Source organism: Amphiura filiformis, chromosome 13, assembly GCF_039555335.1.
Source record: "Amphiura filiformis chromosome 13, Afil_fr2py, whole genome shotgun sequence".
Classification (NCBI taxonomy): domain Eukaryota; kingdom Metazoa; phylum Echinodermata; class Ophiuroidea; order Amphilepidida; family Amphiuridae; genus Amphiura; species Amphiura filiformis.
This window is the reverse complement of record NC_092640.1, coordinates 45,428,797-45,449,249: the sequence shown is the minus strand read 5'-3', so window position 1 is coordinate 45,449,249 and position 20,453 is coordinate 45,428,797. Positions and strand designations below refer to the sequence as shown.

The 20,453-nt window shown below is 37.7% G+C and overlaps 2 protein-coding genes across 2 annotated transcripts in view; one reads left to right on the top strand and one right to left on the bottom strand.

Moving 5' to 3' along the window:
- The window catches only part of LOC140168407 (D-glucuronyl C5-epimerase B-like), a 96,931-nt gene that overhangs the window by 10,324 nt on the left and 66,154 nt on the right, over positions 1-20,453 (bottom strand).
- Positions 3,853-19,271, top strand: LOC140167708 (uncharacterized). Its single transcript, XM_072191004.1, has 4 exons — positions 3,853-4,029; positions 4,912-5,623; positions 12,998-13,086; positions 18,226-19,271. The coding sequence occupies exons 2-4, from the start codon at positions 4,919-4,921 to the stop codon at positions 19,055-19,057; spliced, it is 1,626 nt and encodes a 541-aa protein (XP_072047105.1). The 5' UTR covers positions 3,853-4,029; positions 4,912-4,918; the 3' UTR covers positions 19,058-19,271.

Below are 20,453 nucleotides of genomic sequence, written 5' to 3'. Positions count from 1 at the left end.
GGCCTTGATTTTTGCAGGATATGTTCGTTCATTAAAGTACGTAACAATCATATAACAAAATGAGGTGTCCTCCTCAGCAAATGTTACAATATAGCTTCAAATCTTCAAAACAGTCTTGCAATGCCTTGCTTGAAATTCGGAATAATTTACACCAAAAAAAAGACCCTCCTCTGGACATGCTGGAGGCATTCCATACTTAATTCAACATTTTGAGCTCAGTTTACAAGTTGTACCTGACCAGACTAGAAATGGGTGTTAGAGTTTACAATTGCATGCAACAGACAAGGTTACTGTCCTAGCGCTGCATTGGTTTTCATAAGTGACATATTTGCAGCATCGGTTTTCACAGACGACTATGTTACAAGCTGAAATTTTCATCACACTTTAAATTTCATGCATTTTTCAATTTCATTGCTCATGTGATATTGAAGCCAGAACACAATTTTTAGTTCAATAACTAAGTTTTACATAGATATCTGAAATTAGAGGAATGCAGAAGTTGGAATTGCTTCTGGAGAATACTCAAGTGTAAACTGTTATCCAAGCGAAAAAAGAATTCCTGCATTAAAAGAACTCCCGACATGCAATTAATCAGCGGCATATCGGCAGAGGCAACTTTTTGACAAAGTCGGTGTTCAGTGTCCTTGTTCGACTGGCTCATTGCTCGACATCCGATTCCAATTTTGGCGGTTTTATTCATAAAATCAGTGAAAACAATATCATTTTGGATATATTAGTCTGCCAAATTGTGAGATGATTCAACAAGCCTGTTACTAAGATGTCCCTCATGACGTGCAAATCAATGCCGCCATTTTAACAAATTCAATCATATCTTTAAAATAACAGGAATCAATATCAGTACTTCTTACTAAGCTACGCTTATCACCATAATGTTCTGTTAAAACAACAGTGATTTTGCCATTCAATATATTATTACTCATACCTATGATACCATTTGTTTCAATTCTATCATAATAAGCACGGAACAACCATCTAGAAACACTTGATTTCCAAGTCCATAGCGTTAATTGTGTTATGATTGGGAAAGAGTGTAGATTTCATGGTCCGTTGCTATACAGTTTCACAGATAACGTAATTTAATCAATTTGATCAAATAATTTCATACAAATTATTTTGGGTACATAAAAGTAGCGGTTCAAAGCAGTTTGTCACTTTGTTATTCACATAAACAGAAAATCACAGGCTAGTGCTCTTGTTACATGCTTAAATAATGAGGCAATCTTCTACATAATACTTGCTCCTCCACAGGTTTCATTGGAACTCTTTGGATCCAGATCAAGTACAAAATATAGGCGAATCCACATCCCCCTCCCCTCACCCGCCTGCTCTCTTTGTTCTCTTGCCTCTCACTCTCTCCCTCTTTCTCACTCATTCTTTCTCCTTATTCCTGAAGTGTGCAAATCTGCATCTCTCTCTCCTCACTTACCTGATCCTTCTATTTTCACTTCCTCTCTTTCCTTCTACTTCCTGAAGTATACACATGCAGGTGAATCTATATTTCTCTCCTCTTCCCCTCCCTACTCCCTGGTCTCTCCTCTCTCTTTCTTCCTCCTCATTCCTGAAGTATACATACTACAGGCAAATCTGCATCTCTCTCCACCCCCTCCCTGCTCTGTTGATCTTCTCTTTCTCTCTCTCTCTCTCTCTCTCCTCCTTCCTGAAGTATACACATGCAGATGAATCCGCATCTCTCTCCCCCTTCCCTTCCCTACTCCCTGGTCTATTCTCTTGTCTCTCTCCTCCCGCTCACTGAAGTACACAATACCGGCCAATCTGCATATATTTGTCTCCTTCTCTCCACTCTGTTCCATATCTCCCTCCCTGCTGTCCCATGTCTCCCTCCATCCAGTCCCCTTTGTCCAATTGTTAGATGGTGGGTACAGGTGTTGCTGCATGTTTGAAGGAGGGGGCACTTGAGATGAATAACTTATACTTCATACATGTTCTTATTTTGCCATGACTTTCACATGTAACAATACATTTAAACTAAACTGAGCTCAAAAAGAAACTTGTAATTTTTTACAACTTTTGAATCACAAGGTCATATCTTAAAATACTGTCAATCAAAATGAACCAAAATTACACACAGGATAACCTTAATACTCTACTCAAAACACATGTCAGTAACCAAGCAGTTGTCCAACTGACACAATAGCAAAATGCACTGTCATGGGACAGCTTCCTGGACTTCCTTCACTTTCACAGCCCAACATTTGGCACCCAGGACAAAAAATCTGTGAGAATGCACACAAGATCCTTGCACAGATGATAAAACGGTGCTGCTTTCTGCTTTTCATACACTTTTTTCATGAAACAGGGCTGGGCTGTGAATGTGGTCCAGGAAGCTGTCCCATGTCAGTGCATTTTGCTGTTGTGTCAGTTGGATAACTGCTTGGTTACTGACATGTGTTAAGAGTAGAGTATTGAAGTAAATCTGTGTGTAATTTTGGTTCAATTTGATGGACAGGATTTCAAGATATGACCTTGTGAAAAATTATAAGTTTTTTTTGAGCTCAGTTTATATACTGATCCAAATCCAAAGAGGGAGAATGGGAGGCAAATCTTCAGATGTGAACCAAACTGGATCACATTCTTGTTTGGATAGTCATGTTTTCCTCCTCCTCCCAGATGACTGTCTGTGCCTTGTACTTGAGATATCATCTCAAGTTGTTTTTAAATAACAAGAGGAAGTTTTGGATTAAAATAATTCATTATAATAACACTTATGAATCTATTTTTCAAGCACTCGATCTGCTAGTTGAATGTTGTTTTCTTTACTTTTATATAGTATTATAAGAATTATGTGAAGGTTAATGTTTGCAAGGGGAACAAAAAATCACTTACGCTGAATAATAGTCCCATAATTTACTGATGTATAATCATCCACATCTAGTTATATTTGCACTAATTTACATAAATTTACTTCAAATATTTCAACATGGTCATGTAAATTTTAACTTCTAAATTGGGAAGAGGGACAGAGAGGGTTAGACTTTGTCAGAGATGTGCCACAGACTTTGTCAGAGATGTTCCACGGACTGACATACTTCAGTGTGCCTTGGGCACAAAGCATGACTAGCGAGAGTATTATGAAACGCATATGCGATACTTGAAAGACCCTGAAACCTACCAAGTTTGTAGACCATCACTTATTGTATGTAAAATGCAGAGTGGATTAATGGAATTCCATGCAAAAATATGCAAACAAGCTCATTAATATTCATATAATATGACACAAAAATATATAGCACAAGAGGTCATCATATTCTATCACCCTACCATGTTAGAAGTTCATTGGTTATTGTGTTTAGGCTGCAGAGTGGATTAATGGAATTATGCTTCCGCTCGGCGGGGCCGGCGACCAACCATCTGCGCCATAGCCCCACTCAACAAGTTGTTGTGGGGGAAAAATTTTGATTCCATAACCCGTCAGATTTCGTATCAGCAGATCTTGAGATGAAATTCCAAATATATTCCAAATACATTCTATTACATGTTACATGCTGCATCCACATTAACTTGGCAAAACATCAAATACTCTCATCATCAAAAGTTCAAACACATTGATGTAATATAACAACTTTAAAATAAAGGTTACAGTGTGCGTAGCTAATATACCTTGGTATCTTGTTGTAGGATGTTAATGCACATATTTCACCAAATATGGAAAACGCACATACTTCACCAAATATGGAAACACACATTTTACCAAATTTGGAGAGGACATCGAGGCACCACACCAATCAGAGCTTTCGTTACCTCATGGCATATCTTCATCAGACTTTAAAAGTGAAGACTGCCTGCCAACATTCAGTCTGATATAAACTGCTGTTGGACATCCATCAAACATGTTTAAGGAATCTGTACGTAACTCACCCACATGAAATTTTTAATTGTATGAACTTGTGATAAAGTAACATTCTTTAAACTTTGTTTTCAAGAAAGCAAGGCATTTATGTGAGCTGGTCAATCTGGAGAGGCATTCTAAATATAGTTAACAGCACATAGGTAAGTGAACACCTAATTTTTTAGTCTTATTAAAATGATTTTCAAAGATTTTCTGGTGTGGCTCAGTAAGTGCTGCTTGAGCTCATCAGTACGTGTGTGTATACAGTGCTTTTGGCCGAGTGAAGTTGCTGACGTCTGTGTGAAATGTATATGGTGCAGCTTTAAATCAGGAGTGTTCACTTAAAGTGTTTAAAGATGCTATGCCTGCATGAAAGTACTTCCTTGGTGTGTTAACTTCACTGACTACACTCAGCCACTAGCCCAAGAGCATTACAGATCCCTTTGACACTACTTTCACGGTAGCTACTTGGAATGCGAAAAGTATGAAAAAATGTTGCGCAAAAATTTAGTTTTCTATTGCAAGACATGTTCCATATGCAATGGCTGCATACACACAGACATTTCTGGGCATTGAGCATGGGGTTGGGTGGCAAAGAGAATGGGGGGGGGTGATTTTTAATGATTTATTTATCTTTTTGACTGGAAGTGCAACTTGGGAGAAAAGCCCAATATAACCCCCTCCCAGCACCGCTATGAGTTGTATGTGCAGCAATTAAATTACAAGTAGATAGGCTTTCACAACGGGATTCCATAACAACTGATTTTTATTGGGTGCACCGTCCACCTGATGAAGTCAGAGCCACATCTGACGAAAGCTTGACCATTTTCACACAGTGACTGGCTGCACCAGTACTGTAGTTTTCATACATTGACCGGCTGCACCGGTAATGTGATATCCGATGGCGCACCCGAATAAAAATCAGTTGTAATTAGATTACACATGTTGTTGACATCATGATAAACACATTGACATGGGAATATCATCCGGAAAAGCACCCAATACACATTGTTACTTTAATTATTTCATTTTCATCTCCACAGCTGCATCATGTACACACATCTACCAGCCATCGCATCCCTGATCCTTGTACCTAATCTCCTGGTGGGAGTCTCTTCACAAACAAATCCATCAGAGACCTGTAATTCCTGCTGCCAAGGCCCTGCCGGCATCCCAGGTTTACCCGGTAATGGAATTCCCGGATCCCCCGGCAACAACGGCTCCCCAGGCAACAATGGCCTACCCGGACGAGATGGATTGAAAGGAGATCGCGGCGACACAGGAAGTGTCGGACCTGCCGGTGAAAGGGGCTTTCCCGGCCCCCAGGGCCCAAGTGGTGAAGCCGGAGAACCTGGCCCTCCTGGACTGCGAGGTTTGCCAGGAAAAGTTGGCCCCAATGGTTTGCCAGGAAATCCAGGGATTGTTGGTCAACCCGGACCTGTCGGTGAGAAAGGAAGTAACGGCGAGGCACCAGAAATAAGACAATCCGCTTTTACAGTCATGAAAACATCTTCCCAATCTCTAAGTACAAACGAAGTGTTAACATTTGACTTGGTAGAAACAAATATTGGCAACCATTATGATTCAGTAACTCATAAATTTACATGTCAATTCCCAGGCAACTATGTATTTACATATACCATTGCCGGTAATAATGGGGATAACCCATGGATTGATCTGGCAAAAGATGGCAGACAGATTGCAACTGCCTATTCACATTCTGCTGATGATCTTCAGCAATCATCAACTAGAGCGGTTCTCGGCTTTCGCGGTTCTCGGCATTCGCGGTTCTCGGTAGTGTGGGTTGGTCCGTATGTGAGGTTTCTGTTCAGAACCTTGTGTGACCCTTCCCCCCCCCCAGAAAAAAATCATCCGCCACCACTGGTTATAACAAGGGCCTTGTAAATGCAACTGGTGAGACAGAGCCTCGAATGACGCGTTTGTGTTTTCAGTCTGATTTCAGTTCCCTAACAGGTACAAAGTTTACGCATTATCATTAGGCCTACCAAGTATTGTATGTCCTATAATCTCTTATGTATGACATGGATCTTTACCATGATTGTGCAAGCCAACCAAATATCACTTCAATACCCCAAACATGCGCTAAACACCCGACCATGTTTTACACATGCAACCTCAAGTTTAGACATATAATTTAATTTTCCTAAACCCTCATGCACGGGAAAAATCATGCCGCCACCATTGGTTATGACAAGGGCCTTTTAGGGTGCACACCAGTAAATAACCCCACTGACTTTCTGTACAGACAGGGGCCGGAAAACAACTCAGTTCTTCAAAACTTCCCCTTTCTGCAAGCAGAAGGTCAGATGACGACATCCATTGTAAAAATTAATATATGGATTTCAGGATTTTTTTTTCCAGAAATATTGTAAAAAGTTCAACCTATAACCCATACAGCTAACGCCACCTCACAAACAGCTTGGTGTTTCTGAAATGTAACACATTTTGAAAGTCGTCATAAAAAGTCGGATCCTGCTAAATTTACACAGACAATCTAATTTACAGGCCTAAATGATGATTAAATATGAATCAGGGCCTAATAGTTGCCTTTTAAGCCTTTTCTAATGTATTACATTAAGTCATATTGCACATTTCCTCGTTTCAAATACTGTTTTTTTTTCCTTCCAGGGTGTAGCTAGACTTCTCCGTACTCCACTTGCCAATTGTGCTTCTGGCTATTGCATTTAAGCTTAAAACTCTGATTATTATTTGTGCACAATTGATAGATTTTCACATCTAATCTTTTCAGTCACCGTCGCCCTCTGTTTGTTAGCTTCCCAAGTGGACTACTGACTTTGGATTGGATAACTTTTTAACACGGGATTCTATGGAGAGTTAGGCCAATTTCTGGCCTAACTAAAATTGGTCATGATGTAATGCATCTTTAAATGAATCTGGCTTGTGATTGGTCCCCAGATCTCGTTATTGATTGAACAAATTCATCAGGATCGGTAGAGTAAACTAGTAAACCAGAGTTCGTAGTATCTGATCCAAGAAAATGCACTTACTGTGTGCGTTTCAACAACCACTGTTGTCTTTGTCAACACTTGATGAGGAGTGACTGCAATCTACTGACAACCAACGCTAGAGGATATGTAAAATCAGGCGGTTTTTGGCGATTTTAGCCATTAAGCCCCCCACCGCATAAATCTGAAAGCCCTCCGAGCCCCCCTCCTGGAGACGCTATTGCAAAATCAATGGAGAGAAACTATACTACCTTGTTTCTTAATAAAATGTAACGGGGTACATCAGGCAACTGTGAGAGCCGAAAAGGCCTCAAATTGAGCAAAGAAAGACATTAATTTTCACGTGCATTTCAACCAAGACGCTTCATTAGTGGTGTTCGCCCTTAATGTCATATTATCATGACCGTTTTATTTTGTTTTATGTTAAGGGCTGGGGTATGAACGTTTGGACAGTATTTATTGTGGGACATTAGAGCACATCAGACATATCGAATTGCATTCTGAATACTAAGAATGTCCTGATATCAAATAATTTTGATTTTTTGAAATTCGCAATGTAATACACATTTTATGACAAATCATTAAAATTGATATTTTGATATATAACAGTCCCAAGTAAATTTTATAAATTTAATGATACATTCTTTAAGTATATGTAGCTGGGAGGAAATGCCGACGATCTATTGAAAATTTTGACCTTTCGTATTGAAGATATGGATTTCCCCCAAAAATAGGTCTTTTTGGGAAATAAAATCCATATCTTCAATATGAAAGGTCAAAATTTTCAATTGATCGTCGGCTTTTCCTCCCAGCTACATACACTTTAAGAATATGTCATTAGATTTATAAAATTTACTTCGAGGACTGTTATATATCAAAAATTTGAAAAATATCAAATTTTAATAATTTGTCATAAAATTTGTATTATATCGTGAAAAAAACAAAAAATGAAAATTATTTGATATGAGAAAGACATTCTTCGTATTCAGAATGCAATTCGATATGTCTGATGTCTCATTTCCCACAAAAATACTGTCGAAACGCTCAAAACGCTCATTCCAGATCCCTTAAGTATATGTCATATTACATGTATCGCATTTGTACGATTTTAAATAATTCTTTATCATGTTTATAGGACATGCTCTGTTATATTTTTATATCCTCTTTTCATTCTTGAAAAGATAGATCATGCTTTTATTTCACCCATTGGGTATTTCTTTATTAATTTGTGTTTATATGGCGATTTCAAGTGGGATAATAACTCCTGGATGGCGTAAGCATAATGTTGATAGATTTAAATATCATTATAAATAGGCACTTAATAATAATGATATTGAAATAAATTGATAAATAGATAAATTAATAGATAAATAAATAAAAGATATATAAGCCTATAGATAAATAATAAATAAATGATAAACTAGGAGTAAATTGCAAACATTAAATATCTTAGAGCAAATGAGCATTTAATAAGTTTTTGCGACAAATATTTTGCCCCTTCTTGTACGTTTTATCATTATTTTATCTTTTACTAATTTTTTTTGGGACATGCTCGCTTATTTATTTTTTATGTGTTCCTCTTATCATTTGTGAAGTATTTCTTTATTTTTGTTTTAGTACAAGTGATCACTGAGTATGTTTAACTGTGGAAATATCGGTAGATAAGGTGTTTTTTATTTCACCCTTGAGTATTATTTATAAGTGTATCAACATACATTTCACATGTCATGATTTTTCAATGTTTTATTTTAAAGCAATTCTTTATTGGGGTGCATGCTCTCATATATTAGGTGGTTTTTTTTTTCATGTTCCTCTTGTCATTCTTGATAGATGGCTGTTTATTTATGTCGCGTGTTAAGTATTTTTTTAATTTTTGGTCGAAGTGTATAATTATCATCAGACACATGTCACATTTTTATGTATGATTTTGCATTATTTAATTTCAAATTATATAATTTTTTAAACGTACTAACGTAGTTCTTTATTTTTGTTTCTATGAATATCATCCGAAAAGTAGGCCTCCTGCACATTATGATTTTGCCTTGCTTTATTTAACTCTTTACTGGGGTGCATGCTCTCTGCTGGTTTTTTTCATGTTCCTCTTATCATTATTGACAAGATAGCACCTGCTGTACGCTGTTATTTATTTCGCCCTAAATTATTTCTTTACTTGTGTTTTTAGATTTTGAAGTTTATATCATGATAGCACACGCTATGTTTTTATACCAACCGCGTTTTCTTTTTGAAAACAGTTCTTGTTTCAAATCCTGGTCCGCAATGTCAACATTCAGTTCGTTCATAAAATATGGCTATTTATTTATGTCGGCGTGTTAAGTAGTTCTTTATTTTTGCTCAAGTGTATAAATATCATCAGACACCTGTCACATTTTTATGTATGATTGTTCATTATCTAATCTTAAAATATATAATTCTTTAAACTTATTTCTTTTTTTCTGTTTCAGTGAATATCATCCGAAAAGTAGGCCTCTACACATTATGATTTTCCTTGTTTTATTTAAACTCTTTATTGAGGTACATGCTCCTCTTATCGTTATTGACAAGTCATCACATGTTGTACGCTGTTTATTTATTTCGCCCTCATTTTCTTTACTTTTGTTTTTAGATCTTTAGTTCTTTATTTTTGTTTCTGTGAATATCATCCGAAAAGTAGGCCTTCTGCACATTATGATTTTTCCTTGCTTTATTTAACTCTTTACTGGGGTGCATGCTCTCTGCTGGTTTTTTCATGTTCCTCTTATCATTATTGACAAGATAGCACCTGCTGTACGCTGTTTATTTATTTAAGCCCTAAATTATTTCTTTACTTTTGTTTTTAGATTTTGAAGTTGATATCATGATATCACACGCTATGTTTTATACCAACCGCATTGTCTGGTTAAAGACAGTTCTTGTTTTAAATCCTGAATACAATGTCAACATTCAGTTCGTTCACCTCACAATGCGGTGCGATGTTATATAACTGTATATATTGCAGGGTTGCCAAACCAGCGATGTAATAGGCCTAGGTCAATAGGATGAGTTTTGAAGATTTTCCTCGCGACAATTTCCTGTCCTATAGACACCAATTGATGGTTAAGAAAAATATTGCATGACTTTTCAACATTGGCTTACGCGACTTCTGGTAGCTTTTTATCTCATAGAAACCAACGGTTGATAAAAAAAATATTGGGCGACTTTTCAATGATTTGACCCGCGGTTTGCCCTCATTTGTTGGGCAACCGTGGTCTGTGTTAAGTGAATATATTTCGGTAAGAAAATAATTATCATAGACCATGTAGACATCAATTGCATTCAGTCGTTTGATTAAAATCACAGATTTTGTCAATAATAGAGCACCTTTGAGGCCTTGATTTTTGCAGGGTATGTTCGTTCATTAAAGCACGTAACAATCATATAACAAAATGAGGTGTCCTCCTCAGCAAATGTTACAATATAGCTTCAAATCTTCAAAACAGTCTTGCAATGCCTTGCTTGAAATTTGGAATAATTTACACCAAAAAAAACAGCCTCCTCTGGACATGCTGGAGGCATTCCATACTTAATTCAACATTTTGAGCTCAGTTTACAAGTTGTACCTGACCAGACTAGAAATGGGTGTTAGAGTTTACAATTGCATGCAACAGACAAGGTTACTGTCCTAGCGTTGCATTGGTTTTCATAAGTGACATATTTGCAGCATCGGTTTTCACAGACGACTATGTTGCAAGCTGAAATTTTCATCATACTTTAAATTTCATGCATTTTTCAATTTCATTGCTCAGGTGATATTAAAGCCAGAACACAATTTTTAGTTCAATAACTAAGTTTTACATAGATATCTGAAATTAGAGGAATGCATAAGTTGAAATTGCTTCTGGAGATTACTAAAGTGTAAACTGTTATCCAAGCAAAAAAAGAATTCCTACTCCCAACATACAATTAATCAGCGGCATATCGGCAGAGGCAACTTTTTGACAAAGTCGGTGTTCAGTGTCCTTGTTCGACTGGCTCATCGCTCGACATCCGATTCCAATTTCGGCGGTTTTATTCATAAAATCAGTGAAAACAATATCATTTTGGATATATTAGTCTGCCAAATTGTGAGATGATTCAACAAGCCTGTTACTAAGATGTCCCTCATGACGTGCAAATCAATGCCGCCATTTTTAACAAATTCAATCATATCTTTAAAATAACAGGAATCAATATCAGTACTTCTTACTAAGCTACGCTTATCACCATAATGTTCTGTTAAAACAACAGTGATTTTGCCATTCAATATATTATTACTCATACCTATGATACCATTTGTTTCAATTCTATCATAATAAGCACGGAACAACCATCTAGAAACACTTGATTTCCAAGTCCATAGCGTTAATTGTGTTATGATTGGGGAAGAGTGTAGATTTCATGGTCCGTTGCTATACAGTTTCACAGATAACGTAATTTAATCAATTTGATCAAATAATTTCATACAAATTATTTTGGGTACATAAAAGTAGCGGTTCAAAGCAGTTTGTCACTTTGTTATTCACATAAACAGAAAATCACAGGCTAGTGCTCTTGTTACATGCTTAAATAATGAGGCAATCTTCTACATAATACTTGCTCCTCCACAGGTTTCATTGGAACTCTTTGGATCCAGATCAAGTACACAATATAGGGGAATCCACATCCCCCTCCCCTCACCCGCCTGCTCTCTTTGTTCTCTTGCCTCTCACTCTCTCCCTCTTTCTCACTCATTCTTTCTCCTTATTCCTGAAGTGTGCAAATCTGCATCTCTCTCTCCTCACTTACCTGATCCTTCTATTTTCACTTCCTCTCTTTCCTTCTACTTCCTGAAGTATACACATTGCAGGTGAATCTATATTTCTCTGCTCTTCCCCTCCCTACTCCCTGGTCTCTCTTGTCTAACCCCTCTCCCTCTTTCCTCCTCATTTCCTCTTCATTCCTGAAGTATACATACTACAAGCACATCTGCATCTCTCCCCATCCCCTCCCTGCTCTGTCGATCTTCTCTTTCTCTCTCTCTCTCTCTCTCTCCTTCCTGAAGTACACATACAGATGAATCCGCATCTCTCCCCCTTCCCTTCCCTACTCCCTGATCTATTCTCTTGTCTCTCTCCTCCCCCTCCCTGAAGTACACAATACCGGCCAATCTGCATATATTTGTCTCCCTCTCCCCCTCTGTTCCATATCTCCCTCCCTGCTGTCCCATGTCTCCCTCCATCCAGTCCCCGTTGTCCAATTGTTAGATGGTGGATACAGGTGTTGCTGCATGTTTGAAGGAAGGGGCACTTGAGATGAATAACTTATACTTCATACATGTTCTTATTTTGCCATGACTTTCACATGTAACATTACATTTAAACTATATACTGATCCAAATCCAAAGAGGGAGAATGGGAGGCAAATCTTCAGATGTGAACCAAACTGGATCACATTCTTGTTTGTATAGTCATGTTTTCCTCCTCCTCCCAGATGACTGTCTGTGCCTTGTACTTGAGTTATCATCTCAAGTTGTTTTTGAATAACAAGAGGAAGTTTTAGATTAAAATAATTCATTATAATAACACTTATGAATCTATTTTTCAAGCACTCTGCTAGTTGAATGTTGTTTTCTTTACTTATACATAGTATTAGGAGAATTATGTGAAGGTTAATATTTGCAAGAGGAACAAAAATCATTTACGCTGAATAATATGGCCCATAATGTACTGATGTATTATAAATCATCCACATCTAGTTATATTTGTACTAATTTACATAAATTTACTTCAAATATTTCAACATGGTCATGTACATTTTAACTTCTAAATTGGGAAGAGGGACAGAGGGTTAGACATTCTCAGAGATGTGCCATGGACTGACATACTTCAGTGTGCCTTCGGCACAAAGCATGACTAGCGAGAGTACTATGAAATGCATATGCGATACTTGAAAGACCCTGAAACCTACCAAGTTTGTAGATCATCGCTTATTGAGTGTAAAATGCAAAGTGGATTAATGGAATTCCATGCAAAAATATGCAAATAAGCTCATTAATATTCATATAATATGACACAAAAATATATAGCACAAGAGGTCATCATATTCTATCACCTTACCATGTTAGAAGTTCATTGGTTATTGTGTTTAGGCTGCAGAGTGGATTAATGGAATTATGCTTCCGCTCGGCGGGGCCGGCGACCAACCATCTGCGCCATTAGCCCCACTCAACAAGTTGTTGTGGGGAAAAATTTCGATTCCATAACCCTTCATTTTTATTTCAGATTTCTTATCAGCAGATCTTGAGATGAAATTCCAAATATATTCCAAATACATTCTATTACATGTATGCTGCATGCTGCATCCATTAGTATGGTCGTTGAAGAGGAAAAACAGTAGCTACCTGGAAAAAATTGGTAAAAAGCTGATTTTTGCACCAGACAAGCAGAATATATCATAGAACATCATATCCAAAATCCGGAAAAATCCTCTTTGGGGAATTCGTTTTATCCAAGATGGGCCAAAATGGCATACAACATATAATTAGCTGTATCTTAGCTTCTAAAGCAGATATGATGATGATTTTAGTGTCTTTGAATAGGTTTAAGAGGTCAGGGAATTCAAATTTGTGCAAATCTAACACACCGATGTCTTCACTCACACTGTAATCCAAGATGGCCGCCAAAATGGCAGCCACAACATATAATTATCTGTATCGTAGCTTCTAAAGCGGATATGATGATGATTTTAGTGTCTTTGAATAGGTTTAAGAGGTCAGAGAATTCAAATTTGTACAAATCTAACACACTAATGTCTTCAATTACACTGAAATCCAAGCTGGCCGCCAAAATGGCCACCACCACATATGATTAGATATATCTCTGCTTCTGAAGCAGATATGATGATGATTTGAGTGTCCTTTAATATATTTCAGAGGTCAAAGAATTCAAATTTTTACGTATCTAAAACACTGAAGTCTTCATTCACACTGGAATCCAAGATGGCCGCCAAAATGGCGCCGCCACCTGCGTGTTATGTTTAGGTATATTTTGGCTTATGAAGCAGATATGATAATGATTTTAGTGTCTTTGAATAGGTTTTAGGAGTCAATTTTGTATTTATCTTCATAAGTATATGTCTTTACTGACACTGCAATCCAACATGGCCCTTAATATTGCTAAAATCAAACATGATTAGCTAAATATCTCAGCTTCTGAAGCCAATATAATGGTGATTTTAATCTTTGAATAGGTTTTTAAGAGAATGTAGGGTTTAAGGGTCAGAGAATTGTTGCAATTACTTAAAACCGGGCTTATAACACTGAAGTGCAAGTCGCAATAGAATCCCAAATAGCTGCCACCACATGTGAATATATATCTCAGCTTCTGAAGCAAAAGTAGCTGTCTTGGTTCTCATCTACAGGTATAATCGCCTCAGCGTTTTGGCAATGTTCTTCTGTGTAATCTTCACAAGCTGTGACACATTTAAGTCCATTTTTGCGGCCGCATCATCCGTTATTTACACAAGAATTCCCGGAGGAAAGTTTACAATAATCGTACAAGCTTAAGCAAGCTATGTGGTGCTGTATCTAAATTCGTAAGGACCTGTGCTAGAACGATGTCAGAGTGTTTCCAGCCCCATTGCTTTAAATTGAATTCAAGTCATTGTTTGGTAGCTTTCTCCAAAGTATGACCTGTAAAAATACGCTGCTCTTTCAGTAGGTGAAAGCTTTTGTAGATAGCTGTGGATCAAATGATGCTTTATTTGATGATACCATCGCCATGGATTAAGCGAACCGTGAACCGTTTAAAGAATCTTCTTCTCTGCCACCATATAGGGCGACAAATAATCTGATGCCAGCTGTACCAATCTGTTCTAATGTAAGCCTCAGGATCGCTCATCTAGGATGATATCTGCTGCAATTCTTTTATCTTCTTCAACAATCTTGTCTTTCCATGTCCAAATGTTGCAGAAGTTGAGTCGCAACCACTCCATGCATGGATAAACAGAGGGTCTTGAACTTTCCAAACCACCAACCCTTTCTTCTCTGAATGGATGTAGATAAGATATCAGCCATAGTCTGGTCTCAGTGGTACATCAAAAGGACAAGTATATCTGTATCATCTGCTACTAAAGGTACTTCTCTTCCTTGTCTTGCAAATTGAAGGGTACATTCCACTATCAAAGTGTCAGGATCTCCAGTACGATTGTGCGATCTGACCATTGGTTTCAAGTATCGACTCAGCAGCGAGATAAACTGACTGTTCTTCTTCTCATTGAAGGTATGCTGGTCATGATGAGAACCTTCATAGATTCTGTGAGCTGAATATGATAAGAACAAATGCCAGTTTATCTCGCTGCTGAGTCGATGGATGGTGCACAATAGTACCGGAGATGCTGACACATTGATAGTGGAATGTACCCTTCAAGACTCCTTCAATGTTCAAGACAAGGAAGAGAAGTGCCACTGGGGACCAGAATATAGCTGATATCGGTGGGTTGGAAAGTTCAAGACCTTATTAACAACGTAGGTGAAGTATTGACACACCATCTCAGGTCCTGTTTATCCATGCATGGAGTGGTTGTGACTCCACTTCTGCAACATTTGGACATGGACAGACAAGTTTGTTGCAGAAGATAAGAAGAATTGCAGCAGATATCATCCTAGATGAGCGATCCTGAGGTGACATTAAAACAGATTGGTACAAATGGCATCAGATTATTTGTTGTCTTATGTGGTGGCAGAGATGAAGATTCTTTAAAGCGGTCTGCATGTTAAGCTTAATTCATGGCGATGGTATCATCAAATAAAGCATCACTTGATCCACAAAAGCTTCCACCTAGTTAAAAAGAGCAGCATATTTTCAGTCTGAGTGTTCTTTTGCAGGTCATACTTTGGAGAAAGTTCACAAACAATAACTTGGATCCAAATCAATGGGGTTGGAAACTCTCTGACACCGTACTAGCACCGGTCCTTACGGATATAGATACAGCACCACAAGGCTTGCTTAAGTTTGTATGATACAAATGTAAACTATCCTCCAGGAGTCCTTGTGGAAATAACGGATGTTCCTGTATCAAAAAGGGTTTTTTATTTGTTTCCCAGCTTGTGGAGATTGCAGAGGAGAAAATTGCCAAAACGCTGAGGCGATTATACTTGCAGATGAAGTCGAAGATAGCTACTTTTGCTTCAGAAACTGAGATAAAGAAAATCATGTGGTGGCAGCTGTTTTGGATTCTATTGTTACTGAGCACTTACTTCCGCGTTTTAAGTAATTGCAACATTGAAATCTGCAACACCTATATAAAACCTACATTTTCTTAACAGCCTATTCAAAGATTAAAATCAACATTATATTGGTTTCAGAAGCTGAGATATGCAGTTAAGCATGTTTGATTTTAGCCATATTGAGGATCATCTTGGATTACAGTGTGAGTGAAGACTTGACTTAGCACTTTAGATAAATACAAAATTAACATCTGCGTCACCTAAAACATATTCAAAGACACTAAAATCATTATCATATCTGCTTCAAAGGCCAAAATATACCTAAACATAACACGTGGTGGTGGCGGCCATTTTGGCGGCCATCTTGGATTCCAGTGTAAATGAAGACTTCAGTGTTTTAGATACGTACAAATTTGAATTCTTTGACCTCTGAAATATATTCAAGGACACTAAAATCATCATCATATCTGCTTCAGAAGCAGAGATATATCTAATCATATGTGGTGGTGGCCATTTTGGCGGCCATCTTGGATTTCAGTGTAATTGAAGACATCAGTGTGTTAGATTTGTACACATTTGAATTCTCTGACCTCTTAAACCTATTCAAAGACACTAAAATCATCATCATATCTGCTTTAGAAACTGAGATACAGCTAATTAAATGTTGTGGCGGCCATTTTGGCGGCCATCTTGGATTTCAGTGTGATTGAAGACATCAGTGTGTTAGATTTGTACAAATTTGAATTCTCTGACCTCTTAAACCTATTCAAAGACACTAAAACCATCATCATATCTGCTTTAGAAGCTAAGATACAGCTAATTATATGTTGTGGCAGCCATTTTGGCGGCCATCTTGGATAAAACAAATTCCCCAAGGAGGATTTCTTCGGATTTTGGATATGATGTTTTCTGCTTGTCTGGTGCAAAAATCAGCTTTTTACCAATTTTTTCCGGGTCAAAATGTCCAACGACCATACTACATGTTAACTTGGCAAAACATCAAATACTCTCATCATCAAAAGTTCAAACACATTGATGTAATATAACAACTTTAAATTAAAGGTTACAGTGTGTGTATATAGCTTATATACATACATCTTGTTGTAGAATGTTAATGCACATATTTCACCAAATATGGAAAACGCACATATGTGCGTTTCCAAATATGGAAACGCACATGTTTTACCAAATTTGGAGAGGACACTGAGACACCACATCCAATCAGCGCTCATGGCAAGTCTTCATCAGACTTTAAAAGTGAAGATTTTGCTTGCTAACTTTTAGTCTGATATGAACTAATGTTGGACATCCATCAAACTCGCCCACATTTGAATTTGGAGAACTTGTGATTAAGTAACATTCTTCAAACTTTGGCATTTAATGTGAGCTGGTCGATCTGAAGAGGCATTCTGGATATAGTTGAAATCACATAGGTAAGTGAACACCATTATTTTCAGTCTAATTAAAATGATATTCAAAGAATTTCTATACAGACAACTGTTGTTGCTCATTAAGAGCTGCTTGAGCTCATCAGTAGATGGGTCTTGGCCAATACAGTGCTTTTGGCCAAGTGCAGTTGCTGACATCTGTGTGAAATTTATATGGTGCAGCTTTAAATCAGGAGTGTTCACTTAAAGTGTTTAAAGATGCCATGCCTGCATGAAACTACTTCCTTGGTGTGTTAACTTCACTGACTACACTCAGCCACTAGCCCAAGAGCATTGCAGATCCCTTTGACACTACTTTCACAGTAGCTACTTGGAATGCGAAAAGCGTGAAAAAAATGTTGTGCAAAAATTTACAGTTGTCAATTGCAAGACATGTTCCATATGCAATGGCTGCATACACACAGACATTTCTGGGCACTGAGCACGGGGTTGGGTGGCAAAGAGAATGGGGGGTTAATGATTTTGGGTAGCAAAGAGAATGGGGGGGTTAATGATTTATCTTTTTGACTGGAAGGGCAACTTGGGAGAAAAGTTAATATAACCCCCTTCCAGCACCGCTAAGAGTTGCATATGCAGCAATTAAATTACACATGATGTTAACATCATGACAACCACATTGACAAGGGGATACCATCCGGAAACATGGACTTTCAAAAAGCACCCTATACACATTGTTACTTTGTTTCATTTTTATCTCCACAGCTGCATCATGTACACACATCTAGCAGCCATTGCATCCCTGATCCTTGTGCCTAATCTCCTGTTTGGAGTCGCGTCACAACCCAGCCAATCAGATACCTGTAATTCTTGCTGTCAAGGCCCTGCAGGCATCCCAGGTTTACCCGGTAATGGAATTCCCGGATCCCCCGGCAACAACGGCTCCCCAGGCATCAATGGCCTACCCGGACGAGATGGATTGAAAGGAGATCGCGGCGACACAGGAAGTGCCGGACCTGCCGGTGAAAGGGGTTTTCCTGGCTCACAGGGCCAAAGTGGTGAAACTGGAGAACCTGGCCCTCCTGGATTGCGAGGTTTGCCAGGAAAAGTTGGCCCAAATGGTTTGCGAGGAATTCCGGGGCTTGCTGGTCAACCCGGACCTATCGGTGAGAAGGGAAGTAATGGCGAGGTACCAGAAATAAGACAATCAGCTTTCACAGTAATAAAAACATCTTCTCAAACTTTAAGTTATGGCCAAGTGTTAACATTTGACTTGGTAGAAACAAACATTGGCAACCATTATGATTCAGTAACTCATAAATTTACATGTCAATTCTCAGGTACCTATGTTTTTACATTTACCATTGGAGGTTATAATCAGGGTAACCCATTTATTGACCTGGTCAAAGATGGCAGACAGATTGCAACTGCCCATATTTCAGATCCTACAAATAATTTTCAACAATCATCAATTACTGTTGTGCTGCAAATGAGCACAGGCAATCAGGTATGGTTACATAATGGCAATGGCAGTACACGCACAGTGCATAGCAATAGCAACAAATACTGTACATTTGCTGGATTTCTCCTTTACTGAACTGAGTTGAACAGTTTAGACTGACTAAGTTATAGATAATTCATTATATGAATATTCATTTTCTTTAAATTAACACAGAGGCATGTTATAAAATAATTAAGTTTTATTCCAACTGCAAATGACCATGTCTCAATATGCTAGTACATGGTGCAGGATCAGGTATTTGGAGGGGTTATAAAACTTCAAATAAATAAATGCTAATGGCCATATACAACACCCCATACTAAAAGTATTAGTTAGACATGTGGGGTGAGGTTGTATTGAACAATAAAGAATCAGACCTATATTTTCAGAGTATTTCATTGGGGATACACATGTCTCACATGTCACATGTCTCCAATTTCCCAGCATCAAACAGCCTATATGTGACAAGATCTGGTATGTAGGGGGAAAGGTGGCAAATTTGAAACCGAGATAAAGGTAAAAATATAGAGAACAAAATCAATCAAATACTTAAGAAAATAGACATCAAAAAACTTTACAAGTTATTGATATGCATGTATTAGACACACATTTTCTGTTCTACACCTTTTAATTACAAGAATGAGGGAGTGTATGGGGTGGTGTGTGTGTGTAAGTGGAGCATGTGTCTGCCTTAGCAAATGTAAGGTATATTTAGTCACAAAAAATGGTCTTAATTTTGTGCACTACTGAATCAACTTTTGTAATAAGATGAACCGCAATTCTGTTGATTTGTATAAGGCTAAAAAAAAGAAAGTTATGTCTCAAAGCCCACGCACATGTTCCTTTTTTCTTAGTGCGTCCATGTTATGAAGCGGCATATTCAATTTTTATTTTTTTCAAAAAGTTTTTTTTATAGTTTTTTGCTGTAAAATCATGAAATTTTGAGACAAATTTGGAACAAAAGTTACTTGATTCGATACGCTCATTGTTTAGGTATAAAACAATTGATGTTTGTACTTCAATTGTGTTAATCACCACAATTTCATGCTGTGTACTTTTGAACACTCGAAAATGACATCTTAGTTCATAATTTTGTTTTAAAAAATCTATAAAAAAAATCTTAAAAAAACACCTCATTCCACATTTGTTTTTGAAACTGCCATGGGCTTTAAAGGGACCATTGAAAGAAAAACATATTTGGTATCAAAATAAAGCTAATAACATATAGAATCCATTTCTAAAATGATAAACGCAATTTTCCTTTATTATACCCCCAAATCAGCAAATAAAGACAAAGCGCCCAATGTCGCGTCGTTCGCCCAATTCATATGTGCAGAGACACGTGGCAACCCCTGTGACGTCAAAGTGGTTATCCTTTCCGCTGCATGGCAACACTGCATAGTCCAGACTTGGTCATAAACCAACGCACGCATGAACGTGTTTACAGCAATGAACTTATAATGTGTGCCTTTTAGGCCTAACAAGTATATTA